The sequence below is a fragment of the Sinocyclocheilus grahami genome, unplaced genomic scaffold, assembly GCF_001515645.1.
Source record: "Sinocyclocheilus grahami isolate Dianchi unplaced genomic scaffold, SAMN03320097.WGS_v1.1 scaffold473.1, whole genome shotgun sequence".
NCBI lineage: Eukaryota > Metazoa > Chordata > Actinopteri > Cypriniformes > Cyprinidae > Sinocyclocheilus > Sinocyclocheilus grahami.
Window position 1 is genome coordinate 1,972,775 of NW_015505652.1, and position 18,481 is coordinate 1,991,255.

Sequence of the window (18,481 nt, forward strand, 5' to 3'; positions counted from 1 at the left end):
ACCTTACGAGGAGTGCTGACTGGAGTGTGATCACGCGTTTGGGCCCGCAAGCTACGGATCAGAGCCTGAGATTGGGAGAGCTGACCACGCAGGTCCTCAACCAGCTGCTGCAGGTACGTCACGCCATGTTCAGTCTTCCCAGAGTTCAGTGAGCTGGACCCACCCCACCACTGAGAGCCTCCACCACGATACGTAAGAGATGTGCACAGCTCCAGATCATCAAACTCTGCAGCAGAGGAAGACACGCAAATGTTATTTACAAGAAGTTGTGATGTTTTGATACAGTATTTAGAAAGTAAAATCAGGCACCACAATTTTAAAACATAAACGCCCCCTAGTGGTAACACCAAATGAGATTACCTGGGCTGCTGGTTTCTTCTCTCTCTGCCTCGTTCTCACTGCGGCCACACGTCTCATAGCCCAGATCCTGGATGTCCACCTGGACCTGCTTATTGTCCTGCTGTATTGATGTTTCCGCTAAACGAAAGACCAGAAAGGTAGTTGTTTTAGGAACTGAAACTTTTTATTCATGTTTGTGAGTCAGTGTTGATATTTATACCATGTTTTTTACTCAGTCTTTTTAAAAAAATCTTTAAATTATTATAGCAAATTTAATTCTAGTATTTAGTTATTTAACACTTTTATAGTTAAATTAATTGTAACATAGTATAGTATAAATTATATTGCAGTATAATAGTATTAAACATAGTATTTCTATATATAGTATTAATTATATTATAGTACAATCGTATTAAATATAGTATTTCTATATAGCATTTCATCAGATTTATTCATTTTAGTTCATTTTACTCAAGCATTTTTAATCTAATTTTAGTCTACAAAAATAAAATTTTAGTTCTCAAGAAAGTGTAAAATTAAACCAAATATTCAAACATTCTATATATTCATTTGAACATATCAACATTTAACAAAATCTATTTGAAAACTGTCTTTGTTTTGAAAACCTCTCCTGAAATAACTAAACATAGTTGAATGTAGCCTACTATTGTGATAATTTTGTTTATTTTACATACATTCGTTATTCATTTCATTTTCACTAAAAAAGAGAGTAGGTCTAAGTTTAAAAAGCATTTGTGGCATTATGTGTGTTACTTGTTAACAAGCGTTTCATAGACAAGATGATGTGTTTACTCACTGAGGAGTTCTCTGTAGTCTTTAAGTTGTTCGGCTTGAGCTTGAACTGTGGCCTCTGACACCATGAGTCTCTCTTGAAGCTCTCTGCTCTCCTGCTGGACCTGTTCAAGGTCAGACTTCAGTCGCACCGTCTGGTCACACATCGGCTGCCTTTCATTAGGCTGAAACACAAACGTGCATTAAAGTTTGCAGTAAAAACCCATGGATGCTATTTACTATCCGGTGTAAAGCAAACTCACCTCTATGCCAACTGCATCCACCAGCTGTCCATCGCACCTATCTGAAGTGCTCTTCTGTCCATCATTCTGAGGCTTTCTTCCTGTCACCATAATATTGAGCTCTTCATTTTCCGAGCGTAGAGTAAAGAAAGCTTTCCTGTTTTAGGAGTACACACACATACGAATAAGAATTTCACACTTTTAACATTTATTATTTGTAAAACAGCCTTTTGTAACGTTGTTGTATATAGATAACTTTACCTCATTTGAGAGAGAGAGGAAAAACCAGTCTTTTCCAACTGGGACTTGAGCTCCATCAGTTCTCTCTCTACTGCCCTCTTCTGCTCCACCAGTAGCTTGACCTCTGCCAGCCCTGGACCCTCAGCTACTGCATCCTGGCAGCCCCTAAGACCTCTATGCTGATCACAGCTCTATAAAAGGGAAATACTATAATTAGGAAACAGGATCTGTGCCATAGTCCAATATATACTATGATTGTAGCTACAGTATACAGTGCACTCAAAATTATACTTTTTATATGGATTAATCCACATTTGATGTCTTATAGCAGTGTTTCTCAACCCTGGTCCTGGGCACCCCCCAGCACTGCACATTTTGTCTCCCTAATCAAACACACCTGATTCAACTCATTAGCTCATTAAAAGAAACTCCAGGACCTGAAATGGGTGTCAGATAAGGGAGACATACAAAATGTGCAGTGTTGGGGGGCGCTCAGGACCAGGGTTGAGAAACACTGTCTTATAGAAAACACCACTTTCAGATAAAGGATCCGCACTCGCTGTATCATCTTAATGAGTTGTAGTTTATTTTTATTTTGCAACTGGCAAATCGACAATCACCATGATACTTATAAAAACAATTATTTTACCTATAGAATTTTGAAATGTTACATTGTAACAACAACACTAAAATTGTTAACTAAAACTACAGTGAAATCAAATCAAATCAAATATTAGATTAAAAACTTTAAATAAATAAGAAATGTTATTGAAACTAAATGTAACTGAAATAAGTTTAGGCTGAAATAATAAAATACTAACTGAAATAAACTTCAAATCAAATCTGAAATAAAATTAAAACTATTTAGTTAAAGATACAGAAAGATATTTAGTTATAGAAATATTTTAAAAACCAATAAAAATGACAAATGCAAATGACAAAATTACAAACAAATTAAGCTAAAATATATATATTTTTTAAAATTAAAATTAAAATTAAACTAAAATTAAAATTAAAACTGAAAATATAAAAATAAAAGCTAATTCAAAATAATAATAAAAACACATTTATTTGTATTAGTTTATTTGCATTTTTTAATTTTCTTATTAATCATTATTAATTTCTTATTATGTTCTTAATATTGACTTTACATGTTTTATTTTTCTCTCTCTCACGTCATAAGATAAAACACTGAATTACCATTGTTTAAATGAACTTGCCTTGCCAATATTATTGCATAGTATAAGTCAGCATGGTTGTTGAATTTAATAGGTTTTTATATTTGGGTTATTTTCATTTTTCACTTTTTTTTAATGCTGCATTGTATAGAATAGTATAGTTAGCTAGGATTTAAATCTTTGAAGCTCAATATAAAAGCAAAATATGTTTCAAATGTGCTATATATATATATTATACCTTCAGACATAAACCTACACATATAAAATATATTTCTAACTATGACCAAAATACATGCAGTACTATTATGCTTTCAGCATTTTGTCATACCTGCACGCTGACCAAAGACTGAGCTGTCAGTTTGGAGCGCTCCTCGTCTTCAGCACTGTCTGCAAACTCACTATTGCAGTCTTCATCATCCTCCTCTCCATCATCTGATGTAAAACCTAGAGGAAAAAGTATTGCATTGTTAGTACAGAAATACACCCAAATGCATTCACACACTCATGCAGACACTGTGCACTGACTGTTGCATGCGTCACTATGGAGACTAGTGAACATAATACTCTAATGAGGCTCATCTTACTGACAGTGGGCTTCTCTGAGTAACCATTCATCTGCAGCATATTCACAAACTATTCTACCATAAAATCTAACTAATCCAGGACCATATTGACTCTCAGTGACAAACGAATACGTCATGCCAGTACACACACAAAAAACAAGCAGAAAGGCAGGAAGATCAAGAGCAAATATATGCAAATATTAATTTCCTGAGTGGCAGCACTGCCCACTTCTGGATTCATTACTGTACAAGTTAACATGATTTGTAAAAGTTCTGCAAAAGCCTGTTTTGAGTACTATTTTGTAAATTCAGTGGTATATTATATATATTCTGCAGGTTATATAAATTTTAAAAAAGAATAACAAAAATTAAGTGTAGATGTTATGGATAAGTATACGACCAATGGCAAGCTAATTTTATGTTTATGTAACTACAGTGATACTGGATACTAGAAAGAGGTTTAGCTGTTTATAGCCAACAAGATTCTACTATTAATGAATATTAAAATATAAGCTTTATAACTGGGAAGCTGCTAACACGCCATAAATTTATAAACTAATGCTTAGTGTGCACTGCATTTACTAATGAACAGTATAATGTGACAATGTCATGACATAGATTTGATATAAATCAGCTACCGGCTTCTGTTAAGATCTGAGAACCTTGAGTGATTTACAGCATTATTCTGGATTGTGTGCCACAGGACAACACTGAGCAATGATCTCTATTGAGTATGTTGTGTAGTATCCAAAACAGCATCTCTAGGACTTAATGGATCATATATAAACAAACAGATATTAAGAAAATGTGTTTGGTTAGGTTTAATGTGCAGCATTTAAACTTGGGCATTAATTGTGCTTGTGACTTTAGGAAATGGGAAAGAATGGAAAGAGAAGAGAAAGATATAGAAGAGAAAAGATCAGCCCAAAGGCCCAAAATGTCCCAGTATAAATAAACACGTTTACACCATATCACCCCAGTGTTTTTTTTCTTTTGATTCAGTATATTTCATCAAATAATTTACTGAGAGTCAAAATGATCATGATACATACAAAAAAATGAAAACTTATCTAAAATGCACAACACGTATATTATTTAAATATCCATAAAGGCATTAGTTAGGCAGTAACGTGGTATATCCAGCTCAATACTAAGTGCAAATGACATGCTACAAACATCAGTTATTTTGCATGCAGACACACTTATGTTAACATATATTAAATCTATGCTCTAAACCTATCGAATAAGTCATTCTAAAACAACACAGCAGCGCTTAAATACAATGAATGAAACTGTCATTTTGAAGTACTACAGTGCATTTTTTACAGGTTTCTACAGTAAACACAGTGACAGTGAAATAAAATAAGACCCACTTTTGGTAGCCCTCAAATTTATATATTAAGGTTTTTGATTTTTTTTGCTTTAAATTAATAAATAACAGTTAAGCACGTGGAATATTAGGAAAAAAAGAGCTCAAATTCAAATGATTGCACCGCTAAAAATAAAATCGAACATTAAAAATCTTCATGCACACATGTAAGATGAAATATAAGTAAACAATGTTGTTAGAATTCATTACAATAGTATCTACAAAACTCTAGTGGCTTCAAATAACTAAAAATGCACAAATCAGTCTTTAGTTGTTACTAATTCAAACTTTTGTTAAGCTCAGCACATGCTTATCTAGTAGTTATAATTGCGATGCAATGCACAAGGCATCATTTGTCCTCTGCAGCCCTGGAGGCCACATTACAGACCAAACTGCAGCCTGTCCCCACCTCCAAAATCAGCATGGGATTTAGCCGCCTGTCCTGTTTCCATGGACACCAGAGGATCCAAAAAAGCCTGCTTAAAAAATAATAATCATACAGTATATGTATAAACAGCTGAAATTGTACAGCACCAAACAAGTCATGTAGTTTAATGCTGATTCAATTTGTTTAGTTTAAACTTAGCTTTTTTTTGTTGATATGCTTACCTTGTGATTAATGCAGGTGGCGTCCTGATGTTCCACCTTCTCTCTCAGCATCTGTAGCTCTTGGGTCAGTCGCTCTACCAGTGGTAAATCTGACGGATCCACCAACTGCATCTGCAAGTCCTGAATAAATCAAGTCAATAAATGCCCACACCTACAAAAACATAACATTTTAAACTCAAAGGCTAAACACAAACCTTGATGATTTCCTCTTTGATGCTCACAGTCCTGCTCAAAGCTTCTATATCTGAAACCTGGGTCTTGAGTTGGTCTTGGTGGGAAGCCAGGGTGGTGTGCAGGGTGGTAAGCTGGTTCTGGGCCTCTCTTTCTCTGCGGAGAGTCAGTCGGAGCTCGTCCTGAAGAGTTTGTGTGTCTGCTTCAGTCAACTGTGGGTTAGCTGACCCAAGTTGCCTACGCAGCTCCTGCAATCGAGCGGTCTGTTCAGCCATCACCTGACCTACACGCCCTGCAGAATCCTAGGAGATTGAGTGTGATGTTAAAAAGTGACTTAAGGCTCAGGAGGTACATTAGATTGTCAGTGGTAGAGAGTTACCTTGATGTACTGCTCTCTTGCACTGATAGTGTTGAGCAGGTCTTGGACCTGTGAGTGATGCTCTTGAGTCTGTCTGCTGCGGTCCGACAGCAGCTCCTGGAACAAACGCTCTTTGAGCTGAAGCCGAGACTTGAGCTCCTCAGCCACCTCACCGGGCCCGACTGACACCTTACTGAGAAGAACCGCAGTCATCTCCTGCAGAGGGATGCATGTTGGATGAAATGAAGTTAAAGAGTTTAAAAGAACACTAATGTGCATTATATCTGAAGCGTGCGTTCACCTCTGCCTCTTTGGTGCGTGTGTGTAGTGACGTCTGCAGCTGGCTGATTAAAGTGTCTCTTTCTCTCAGGCTGTGTATGTGTGACTCTTCTCTCTCACACTGAACGCCCTGAGCATTGCGCCAGGCCTCACACACCTGCTCCAGCTCTAAGCTTTTACCACGCAGCATCAACTCCAGACTCTGCACAGATAAGCACATGAAAGTAGTTTTATGTGGAACGTATGTATTGCTGGTATTCATAATTTTAGCAGTATGCTAGTGAGACATCAATACCATGATGGTTTCCTCGTTGTTTGACAGCACACATTGAAGTTGCTCGAGGTCTCTTTCTTTCTCTCTCAGCAGCAGTTGCAGTTTATGCACCTCGTCTTCCTTCTGTTCCATGCATGTGAACTTATCGTCTATCGCTCTCTGAGACAGGTAAGGCAAACTTTATTGATATAGCACATTTCATATACAACAGCAATTCATTACCATTCAAAAAGATTGGGTCTTTTTTTAAAGAAAAAAATACTTCATATTAATTAATTTAGCAAGGAACGATTAAATTAATCAAAAGTGACTGTAAAGAAATTTTTTTTTTATTTTATTTCAAATAAATGCTGAAAATACATCAAAATCCACTAATTATAAGAAAGTTTTTTTTGTGGGGGGGGGGACCAACCCAGCATATTAAAGTGATTTCTGAAGAATCATGTGAGCTTGAAGACTGGAGTAATGACTGCTGAAAATTCAGCTATGCATTTGTAAACAAATAAATGTAGTCTTTGTGAGCATAAAAGAAAACATTATAATCTAACCAACCCTAAACTTTGTAGTGTACATAAAGCTGTTTAAAAATAGTTGAATAGTTAAAATAGCTTGTATATGTGTGTTTAATATGTACCTCCAGTGCTCTATCTCTTTCCTGAATGCGCTGTTTAAGCTTGTGGATGAGGTTGTCTCTATTCCCGACAGGCTCTTTCTGACCATCCACCAGCTCACTGTAGTCCTGATCAAACAGAAGAGTATATAGTATCAGAGATTAACATACTTATAGAAAGTCTACCAGTACTAATACTAGGACTAATAATAAAAATGTTCTTTGCATGTCTTACTTCTATCAGACGTTCTTTGTGCTCTAGTGAGGTCTTCAGTTCTCGGATGGTCCTCTCTCTTTCCTCAACCTCTTTCTCTCGTTGTCTCCATTCGTCTCTCCATTTCTCCTCCATTTGTTGTACCTCAAGGCGAACCTTCTCTAGAGCAGCCTGTAGATCCTGGTTGTATCTTTCTCCCTCTTGGTGCTGCTGCAGGGCTCTCTGCAGGTCAGCCTGCAGGCGTTGGTTTGCACAAGCCAGGTCTTCTTCTCGCCTCTGGCCCTGCTGCTGTGCCCTTTGAAGGCCCTGCAGCTCCAGCTGGGCTGAGAACAAAGAGCCCTGGAGGTCTAACATATCAGCCTGCAGACGACTCGGAGCCACTCCAGACACCTGCACCAGCAAGCCGTTGGGAGAAATAAACAGATATATTCATTAAAATCTTTTAACATTGCACTTAACAGAACTTGACAATAAATATAAAACTTGGAGGAGTGTGATCTTTCAATTTTAGGAGGATTCCCACCTGCTGCTGAAGCTGGTAATCGTTGTTCTGTTGCTTCAGGGAGCGCAGAAGTTCCTTCTGTTCTTCAATAAGCCGGTGGAGATCAGTAATCTAGCATGAAAATAGATGATTTTCATTACAAGTTTGAATCTCATTACAGTCATTACAGTTTGAATCTCAGCTATAAAAAATAAGTCATCAATTAAGGATTGCAAATGGATTAAATGACACACAAATTAAATAATCTATCATGGGGTGTTTGAGATGTTTATATAAAAAGTAAGCAAAAAGTACTTACGTTATGTAAAATTTTGTCATTTTTGATCTAGTCCTCAGCTTTTTAATAATACATTTTATTTAAAAAAATCTTTATACTAACAGCCCAACTGCCAAACCGTGTATCTCAAGCATATGAGGAAAGCCACCATATGCTTGAGATACTCAAGTCATATATTCAAGTCACTGCTTTGAACTTTCAGGGCAGACATACCTCACAGTCTTTAGTGTTGAGTGAGTCACTCAAGGTCTGTATTGTTCTCTCCTGACCACATGCTGCTTCTCTGAGAGAGCGTAGTTCACTTTCCATGTCCCCGAGCCTCTGTTGTAACTTCTATTCACACACACAAACAAAGGAGCTCAGCACAATGACGATTTAATGATTCTCATTCTTGCTGAGACACAACACCACCATAGCAACAACAGTACACCATAATAACTTGACAGTCAAATTACTGTCAGTTGCTTGATGAAACATCACATTTGATATCAATACCTTATTACTAGCCTCGCTTTCTCGGATCTTGGTCTGGAGAGACTTGACCTGCTGTTGGGCCTTCTGCAGCTCGCTCACACACTGACCCGCTGCGTTCTCATACTCTGCCAGCTGACACTGTTGCTCCTCAATCAACCTCTGAAACAGACAGTTCATAGAAACAAATATTTAAACTTTGATTTGATTTGAAATTCAAGTTGTCTTTTCTGCTAATGCAACCCTGATCAACAGGCCAGGAAAATTCAAGTCTTCATTATTTCCTACTCAGTATTCATGTTATATAAATTAAATATGTTTCATGTTTTCAGTATCAATAAATACTTTGCATAGAATCTAAGTTGACCACTAAATAAGTATTATTGTGAGTGAGAGGACGCATGCAGTGCTGATCAAACAGTTATGACCATTGCCTCCCTCTACAACTTCCTCAGGAAGTCCTATTTTTCCATGGCGGCATGCCATTCACTTCCTTGTTTTTCATTTTCACTTACATCATTTCTCTTTCCATTTACTGACATAAGCTCTTATAATAATAAATATAAATGAGTCTCTATAATAAACCGAGACTTTACGGCGCAGAAAAAAAAAGTCAGTAGCAGTGCAATTAATTAAAGGATAATGTTTCTGAGCCCTGTCTATGGTAGCATACAGTGATTACAATTGGCTGTGCATAGTACAATACTGTTGACTGTGAACACTAAATATCAGATTACTCATACTCCCTGTTGCTTTATCTGTCATTACATGGACTCACACAATTGGGGTTTACCTATTAATGGATTAAATAAAAAATATTATATTGCCAAAAAGATCATACTTCATTCTGTTTTTTAAACATATATACACTACTGTTCAAAAGTCTGGGGTTGGTAAGATGTTTTATTGTTTTTGAAAGAAGTATTTTAAGCTTATTTCATTTATTTGATCAAAAATACTGGAAGAACATTAATATTGTGAAATATTATTTACAATTTAATATAACTGTTTTATATTTTAATATATTTTCAAATATAATTTATTCCTGTGTTGAATTTTCAGCAGCCAGTCAATGGTGAATTTTCAACTCCAGATCCTTTAGAAATAATTCTAATATGCAGATTTGGTGCTCAAGAAACAATTATTATTAGTTACCTGCTTAATATGTTTGTGGAAACAGTGTTTTTTTTTTTTTACAGAATTATTTTACAAATAGAAATTTCAAAAGAACAGCATTTATTTGAAACTGAAATTGTAATTATTTTGCAACATTTTAAATATTTTACTATCACTTTTAATCAACTCAATGCACCCTTACAGAATAAAAGTCTAAATTAATTTTTTTTTTAATCTTGCTGACCCCAAACTTTTGATTGGTAGTGTAAATTTAGAGCCAATATGTATTCATCAGAGGAGTGAGAATACAATGATCTCTTTAGAATTAGCCTGTGGCAGGAAGCACTGTTGCTCACAACAACAGTTGCTAGGAAAGAATTGCTAAGAAGATGATGGGTAACCTAGTAATCAAAAGCAATCAGAGAGCTGGAGAGCTCTGGGAGGGAAAAAGGCCTGAGGGAGTTCTTCGTCTACTCATCTAGTTTACGCTAGATAAATTTAAATAAATTAATCTTTCCTGTTTCTTAATATACTATGTACAGACAGTCCACAAAAGATCCTTTTCAAACAACCCTTATTATTTCTCCTTTTCTTCATACTGATGGTTTATGGAGAATCCTTAGGTCTTTCTGTGTACCTTCTGAAGGCCCAATGGCTTGCACTGCACATACTCATCCAACCACAGGTCTTCCATTTCTGCCAACTCAAACAGAAGCTCCTGCTGGATGCTGGAAGGAGCATCTGGATGGGGAGAAATGGGACACTCTATCCCAATGGGAGGCACCAGTAGCAGAGGGTAAGGACTCTCCATGGGTGTAGCGTTAGGTTTGAGGAGCACAGGAATTCGACTACCTCTGTGACTCTGGAGAGGGTGATATTCAAAGCTTTTAAGCAAGCTGAGAGCCATATCAAGTCCACACACAGAACCAGGACTCTTGATAGCAGATCGTTCCTCTTCAGACTCTCCCTGCACGGTGTTGGGATGGACTTTTGCTGACATCGACTCTTGGGTGACATCTACAGCGGTGTCCAAAGACTCCACAGAGGAGGCAGGACTCATGCAGACAGGCTCTGGATCACTGGGGCGGCGAGTTTGGTTGTTCTCGACAGGTTCAGGTTCTGGTGGAGGAACGGATGGGATGGTTTCCTCAGCGCTGTCCAGAACACTACCGGAGTACCGTGTGGAGGGCCCACAGGAAGTGCTCCGACCCACTTTCCTGGGAACCTTGCAGACAGCCTCATAATCTGAATCTGCCACTCGCAGTGCAGCACAACCTTTGCATTTCCTGGGACGGGGACCTGAAATGGCGTCCGCTGCCACATGGCATTGATGGTGAACAGGGCATTGGTGGTCTTGAACCTGCTCTTGAGCGCCTTGCTCAGCCCAGGACTCATAGATAGAGTATGTCAGATCTTCCTGCAGTAGAGCGTTGTACTCAGATTCAGCCACCTTGGAGAAGTCAACTACAGAAGAGTCCGCAGCACCGCTATCCACTCCTAAATCATCAGCGTTGTTTTTGCGGAACAGTCCACCAATGCACTGTCTGAGCCTGTCTTTCTCCAACAAGAGCTTCTGCATCCGTTCGACGGACAAGGCCTCCACCCTGGCAATCACAGTGTCGAAGCGGTACATTCGGTCCAGCATAAAGGTACACTTGCTGCAGGCAAACTCTCCCCTGCCGTCTCGGGTCATTTCCCTGCCCAATGCGTAGGACAGCAGCACCTGCAGACTCAGCTTGGCCGTTGGGTGGAAGATCCATCGCCGCTGGTTACCATACAGCTCCCTTGCACAGATGCGACACACGTCCTTCATCTTTGAGTCCAACATTATAAATCTTCAACTAAATATTTATCTACAGTAGTTTGTGTCAAGAGCGAAAGTGAAAATTTCATGGCATGTATAGTTCCTAAATTTCTATACATCTCCAGTTCCCAGCAATGAAAAATAAGTCATTTAAAAAAAAAATAAGGCAAAGTAACTATTTAAAAATATAATGGGAAATTATTACAATTTCATGCCACTTTTTTTTTTTATTGAGATGACTCCTTTAATTAATTCCAGTCAATCCACTAAATCTTAAAGTTGTGCTGTTTTATATCCAAATGTATGGCCTTCCGATCGTTCTTTAAAGAGATATATCGTTGGAAATAAGCATCGATTTTGATTTCGATGCTGAGATGCTCGTCCTCGTCAGCGGAAATAAAGATGCGTGTTTTGTCCTTCACTCTCGCGCTCCAGATTATGTTTCATTCGCCCTTCTGTGAAGACGCCGACATGACAGGACATCATTTAAATCCCACCGCCCGACTCCGGTTTAAAAACGTGTCATTTTTATATAACCACCACTACCCGAAATGTAGACGAAAAGAATATCATATTCTGTCCCCGTTCAGCCACACTAGAGATTGACAGTATTTTGTGTATATAACCGGGTCTCAATTGTACAGACAGCGGAGCAGCAAACGATGTGGCAAGAGTGAGGCAGGAAAAAATGGCGCGTACCATTTTCTGGACAAAGAGGGGTGTGGTAAACATACAATACATCTTACTTATTTAAAACGTCGTATGGGTTACTAACTTCTTAACACGCACTTATATTAAAACCGCCTTATAGATTAGCGTTTTATCGTCCATTGTTTGTCAACAGTGTTTTTGTAAATTCTTCGATCACCCCTCGGTGTACGCAGTGGTACCGGTTGCACATAGGGAACAAGCCAAGCAAATGAGGACACTGCTTTACATACGCACTGGATTCATAATATCTATCTATCTATCTATCTATCTATCTATCTATCTATCTATCTATCTATCTATCTATCTATCTATCTATCTATCTATCTATCATGACAATTTATTTAAGGATGTAATCATATTCAATACTGGGAGAGCCCAAATGTAAAAAGCAGTCTAGGTAGGTACATCACTGATCTAAATATTCGTGGTTAATATCCAGAATAGTTGTTTCTATTAACATAATAATACATGTGCAATTGTAATGGGTCCTGTCCTGTCCTGCTTGTAAATTGACTAAAATGTCACTTGTTAATTTTACATAGATTTACACAATCAGATTTGCTATCAACATTCAACACAGTAAACTTGTGGAGGTAGATGGATCAATCTCTCATCACTTAATATTAATTCTATGGATTATAGATAGATAAAACTGAATGATGTTTTAGATGCAGATTTTGGTAGTTGTGTGGTGTCTCTATGTGATTTTTTCATTTGAATGTCTTTAGAATGTATACAACGGAGACAGAACACCATAACAGCACTAAAACACAAACCGCCCTTAATCAAAAACCTATTTATCCTAATCAAGCAAATGTAGCATTATCTCATTGTTTATGTCAAACAGTGATAGTGATGGCAAGGAGTTGTTGAGAGACAGTCAAATTAACTGTGAGTTTTCATTACTATACAGTGTGATGTAATTGAATGTTTATTTTTAAACCTGAACCCAAGTCAAACAAGAAAGTGTATACTGCATCCCTTTACTCCCTTAGTTGTATGATTGTTTCCAATTTATGACAAACATTATTTATCAAGAGCAAAGAGCAGCACAGAAAGTAAAATACATGAAAATATTAAAAGTAGTAAAAAAAAAAAGCTCGGATTAAGTGTTGGGTAACAAATGACAAGTTCTTTAAAATACAAGGAACATACTGTTCAATTTGTAAATAGTTTTAAGTGTGTGTGCTGGTGTGCAGTCTTGCTATGACTGTACACTGTCGCTAGATGTCGCTCTCAGCACACTTCAGCCAAATTAAAGCCATGTTTTATATTAAGAATGTGCTAAACTTCAATAATATTTATGTGTAGATTACATGCAAATACTTTTTATAAAGATTTACTTGAGATAAAACATAAATAGAAGAAAAAGTCTTACTTGCATCTCCTGCTCTGTATTGCCTTTTCCATGAGCCAGTTCTTCTCTGAGAGTCTAAAAAAGAGAAAATGATGTAGCCTGCTGCCTTACAAAATAAGCCATGTCATGTCACTGTTTAAAAATGAAAATTCAGTTTTTCTATTTAACCCTGTAATATTCAATAATAGTCAGTATTTTTTTTAACCTTACTGAATTTTTTATTTTTTTTAATATTATATGTAATACTTTGGGCTTCTAATGGCTTTTTCATATTGTATGATTATAGTAAGAATATGTAGCTGATACTCAAGGTTATCAAACACCTCACTGTTATCCAGATGCCCAAACTAAGCAAAATATGCAATTTGGTGCAGTTGATATTTATATGACCAAAAAGTAAGATGAAAATCTGATAGTTTACATAGTAATGTAATTCAATGAAATCGCAGACTAATTACAAAAAATGCATATACATATCCCATGTTGGGAGATGCTTCAGTCCTAAGTTACCTCAGACCAGTAAATGTCCATCTTGAAACATTCTTCACAATACAAAAGTTACTTTTACGTTACTTTAAGTAAAGATTTCTGAACGACCTGAAGGTGAACATTTTCTGAATTGTACTAAAAGGCTTTTTAATAAGATTACAGAATGCATGTAGTAGATTGTGTCTGCAAAGTTTTGATCATATTGATAATTTAGAGGCCTTAGACATTTGCGTATCAAATACGATTGAGCAGGCTTTACAGGGTTAAACAATTTCCTTTGAATTTGTCAATTCCCACGTTTTTTGGTCAATTTTAGTTCATTGTTTATACAGTGTTAAACAAGTTTATCTACACACAGGCTTTAACAATTTTATATGTCTCAGTTTGCATATGAATCTAAGGCAAAGTTAATATAAATTTCCCTGTGTATGTGATTTATACCCACACTGTAAATATACTAATCTGGGAGAAGTATTGAATCACTCCTGCATGTGCCATGGTGCCATGACCTATTTGCAATGGCATGACTGTGTGTGTATGTGTTTATAAATACAGTCTGATATCTGAACCCATTTTCCCTTTAGGGGTTGAATAGGAGCCAGTGGCCAAAGTGACCTAGTTAGCTGCTGGCTTTTAACCACATTGAGGAGTACAGTATAGCCAGATATTGCATGCACAATCACATTGATTTGAGTGTGTTTGCTATTTGCCCAAAAGCATTATACTGTGACACAGTGGCTGCTGCAGAGGTGACACATTTAAAAAAGATTACTCATTATCAGGGCCACATGAAATCTATGTGTGCATTTTGATGGATGAGATTCTATACACGCTACCTGTGTGTGTTTCTCTTTCTGCTGGAGGGAAATGTTAAGGCTCTGCACTTGCTCTTCCAGTTGAGTTAGTTTTACAGTAAGGGCATCCCTTTGTGCACTCAGATCGGCTGCCTCTTGCTCTCTCCTGCATACGGTTTCATTCAGTTCTTCTATCAACCTAACAGAAACAAAGAGGCATCAGATATTGTTTTTTATTTTCATTCAGAAATCTCAGAATAACATTTAATTTCTGAATCAACTTATTCAGTCCTTCTGTACTGTTTACCTGTCCTTCTTAGCCATCTCTTCACGTTGTGCCATGGCAGACAAGCTTTCATTTCCTCCCTGCATTTCTATCATCATCCTCCTTTCTAGGGCCAAACAGCGCTGGGACTCTGAATCTGCCAGGGAAGCCATTTTTTCTGCTTCACTTCTTGCCAGTTGAGCCTCCTGAAAACAAAAATAACATAAAACGCAATGCAATGAAATAAAATGCAAAAATAAAATCAAATAAGATTTTGGTTCTGGATGGAGTCTCTTACAACAGAATTTGCTTCAAAACACACAAGAATAATAAGTAACCAAGAACAGCAAAAGCGCTTCAAATAGTAAATGCTGGAAATATGTATTTCATTGTAATGAGGTCAGTTTATTGCGCATAGGAACACAATGTGCACCTCCTGCAGAAGCTGGATCTTGGTCTCCAGAATCTCTTGCATGTGTCCGATCTCCTGCTGCCGTTCCTCACAGCGACGCTGCACCTCCACCTCATTCTGATTGGTCAGACTTTCTGCTGTGGTTCTGCGAAGTGACACAATACAAACAAAATAGCTTTAGTGAACAATTCGGAAAGAATGTGTCAAAACAAATCCATCGATACAAATGTGAAAGGGTGCTTTTGGTCTGAAAGTTGCCAGTGCCATTGTGGATTTGTCTCAAAGTTAACTAAAAGGCTAAATTAGTGAATTACATCTTCCATGATCAATTGAAATGTACACTATCGCATTTTTTAAACAAAACTGTAGAAGGCAAACAATGCTGAGTCTAAAATAAGTCTTAGTAACATAGAAAGGAAGTGTGTTTGCACTGAAACAATTGACAATTATTTGATTTAAATTAAACGGAACAGTGCATTTTGCACCTGGTTAAACTGGACTGGGATTGGTTAGTGGACATAGGAGTTTACAATGAAATGTGACCCTGGACCACAAAACCAGCCATAAGGGTGAATTTTTTGAAATTGAGATTTATACATCATCTGAAAGCTGAATAAATAAGCTTGTGTAAGCTGAATAAATAAGCTTTGTTCGGATAGGACTATATTTGACTGAGATACAACTATTTGAAATCTGGAATCTGAGGGTGCAAAAAAATCAAAATCGCCTTTAAAGTTGTCCAAATTAAGTTCTTAGCAATGCATATTACTAATCAAAAATTAAGTTTTGATATATTTACAGTAGGAAATTTACCAAATATCTTCATGGAACATAATCTTTACTTAATATCCTAATGATTTTGGCATAAAAGAAAAATCAATAATTTTGACCCATACAATGTATTTTTGGCTATTGCTACAAAATATACCCTAGCAACTTTAAGACTGGTTTTGTGGTCCAGGGTTACAAATAGGCCTACAGCACCTAAATTGGCACAAATGTTAAGTGAATTCAACCATAGAAAGTAAATGACTAGGACAATCATTATTCTGACTATTTATTATCAGTAATTGTTCTTCTTCTTATTATTATTTGATATTATTTGATAATGTAAGTTTATAGTACTAATGCACATATATTTATAAATAATTATAATAAATCTAATAAAAAATTACAAAACAATGTATAAATGATTTCAATCTAAAACTAGATCATTATAATTATTAATTAAAAAATGTTTAATGCAAAAACTGTATTAAAAAAAAATCATGTTTTAGGTATAGATTTATCTGTATCCTTTGGGGAAAAAAGCGAGTGATAGTGAAGCGAGTGGTCATGTTTGATTTATTTAATCTTTGTCCCTAAGTACATACCTTTCTGACTCTGTAAAAGAGTTTCATTTCGTTTTTCAATCCTCCAAAGAGTATTAAAGCAAAAAAGTGAGTCACAAAGGTGAGTCGTAACTATCTTTGCTCACGTCTCCTCTGGGATGTGTTTAGCAGGTCTTTGTGTGTGTGAAGCAAAGCATTCTGGAGTGTCTATTAGAGCCTCTCACTCAGTGCAGTGCTCTTGAACCCTCTCGAGGACCTCGTAACGGCTTTTCCAGACTCCATTGCTGCATTGCAACGGAGCTGTTTTTGAACATGATGATGGCTGCGGCACTGACCCTGCAGTAATTGTTTGATCCAGAGCAAACGGCACCTCTGGGTTTTTTGACTGCACCGTGCCAGGACATCCATTACTGCAACGAGCGAACTGAGCGATCGTCCCGATCAGCCACTACATCAGTTAGTGTTAGTAATCACAGCCTACAGGCATGTCATTTAGCTTGGAAGGTGATATCATTCAGTTCTGCTTGTTTTTTTAGCCCTCAGAGAACCGAATGTTAGTTCTGAGGCTCGGAACGATGGCTTAGAGGAAGGAATGAGGAAAACATTAGGAGAAATTACGAGGGGAATTTTTGCTTGACGGTCAAGACTCAGACTCAGGTCACTAGCAGACACATCATCAGAGCTGAACAGATTTTGTGATGGAAATGACACATAGCAACCGGCCCTTCAACAGAACAATGATGTCACCTGAAGAATAACACAAAGGAAGGAGGTCTCGTTTATAGGTGATCCCCCGAAGACCAATGGATCCTACTGTACATTTAAACATTACTGACACACTTCCACTGGACCGTACAATAAAAAAAGTCAAGCATGAAACTCAAACCCGCTTACGTGAGAATTGAGTTGCTCATTGTGTGCTTTACTGTGAATGAATTAGCTCTTGTTGCAAGTGTGTTTGTGTAGTGCACACACTACCGTTCAAAAGTTTGGGGTAATTGACACTTTTATTCAGCAAGAATGCATTAAATTCACTAGTGACATGACTTTTACAATGTTAGAAGAAATTTAAAATTCCACAAAAATAGTAAGCAAAAACGTCCACATATTAAGCAGCACAACTGTTTCTTGAGCACTAAAGCAGCATATTAGAATGATTTCTGAAGGATCATGTGACACTGAAGACTGGAGTAATGGCTGCTGAAAATTCAGCTTTGCCATCACAGGAATAAATCATATTTTAAAATATTAAAATAAAAATATAACTGACCCAAAACTTTTGAATGGTAGTGTATGTATGTATTTGTATCTAAAAAGGAGCTCAAATATCCTCTCCATCAGCAAAACGTGTTACAGGACCTTGAGCACCTTTCAATGGGCATCATGGCACTCTGCTCTGTCCCCCAAACCTGATAAGCGTCCAACACAGACTTAACATTGGACTCTGGCCTTTTGCATTTGGCAGGTCAGCAAGATAAGTTGCACATGCCTATGAGAAGCAGTTATGCTAGTTGGCAGCAGACCAGCATTCTGAGTGAGAGAGAGGATCACCAGACTAAAGAACAGACAGATTAATAGAACACAGACTTGTTTTAGCCTAGTTTAACTCTTTTCCAGATTACGTTTGGCTTCACTATCTGGACTCTTAATCGCATAAAGACATAATGATGTCAATAGCAGTGAAACTAAATATTTATTAAATATTATCTTTTTC

General features: G+C 37.1%; 1 protein-coding gene across 9 annotated transcripts in view; it reads right to left on the reverse strand.

Moving 5' to 3' along the window:
* The window catches only part of pde4dip (phosphodiesterase 4D interacting protein), a 67,382-nt gene that overhangs the window by 18,113 nt on the left and 30,788 nt on the right, over window positions 1-18,481 (reverse strand). For 4 of the 9 annotated variants that reach the window (XM_016235738.1, XM_016235740.1, XM_016235737.1 and 1 more), the window contains exons 1-18: window positions 10,242-11,552; window positions 8,513-8,650; window positions 8,231-8,350; window positions 7,762-7,851; window positions 7,260-7,628; window positions 7,049-7,153; window positions 6,436-6,573; window positions 6,163-6,342; window positions 5,883-6,077; window positions 5,527-5,805; window positions 5,333-5,452; window positions 5,133-5,202; window positions 3,120-3,235; window positions 1,635-1,804; window positions 1,395-1,530; window positions 1,157-1,316; window positions 361-477; window positions 1-226 (exon numbers count right to left, since the gene is read on the reverse strand). The exon at window positions 1-226 is cut by the window's left edge and continues 207 nt beyond it. In XM_016235738.1, the coding sequence (XP_016091224.1) occupies window positions 1-226; window positions 361-477; window positions 1,157-1,316; window positions 1,395-1,530; window positions 1,635-1,804; window positions 3,120-3,235; window positions 5,133-5,202; window positions 5,333-5,452; window positions 5,527-5,805; window positions 5,883-6,077; window positions 6,163-6,342; window positions 6,436-6,573; window positions 7,049-7,153; window positions 7,260-7,628; window positions 7,762-7,851; window positions 8,231-8,350; window positions 8,513-8,650; window positions 10,242-11,432 (3,920 nt within the window). In that variant the 5' untranslated portion in view covers window positions 11,433-11,552. Of the gene's footprint in view, window positions 227-360; window positions 478-1,156; window positions 1,317-1,394; window positions 1,531-1,634; window positions 1,805-3,119; window positions 3,236-5,132; window positions 5,203-5,332; window positions 5,453-5,526; window positions 5,806-5,882; window positions 6,078-6,162; window positions 6,343-6,435; window positions 6,574-7,048; window positions 7,154-7,259; window positions 7,629-7,761; window positions 7,852-8,230; window positions 8,351-8,512; window positions 8,651-10,241; window positions 11,554-13,497; window positions 13,552-14,801; window positions 14,959-15,066; window positions 15,231-15,457; window positions 15,582-18,481 lie in introns of those variants that run through there. The other 5 variants (XM_016235743.1, XM_016235745.1, XM_016235744.1 and 2 more) reach the window with 4 other exon arrangements.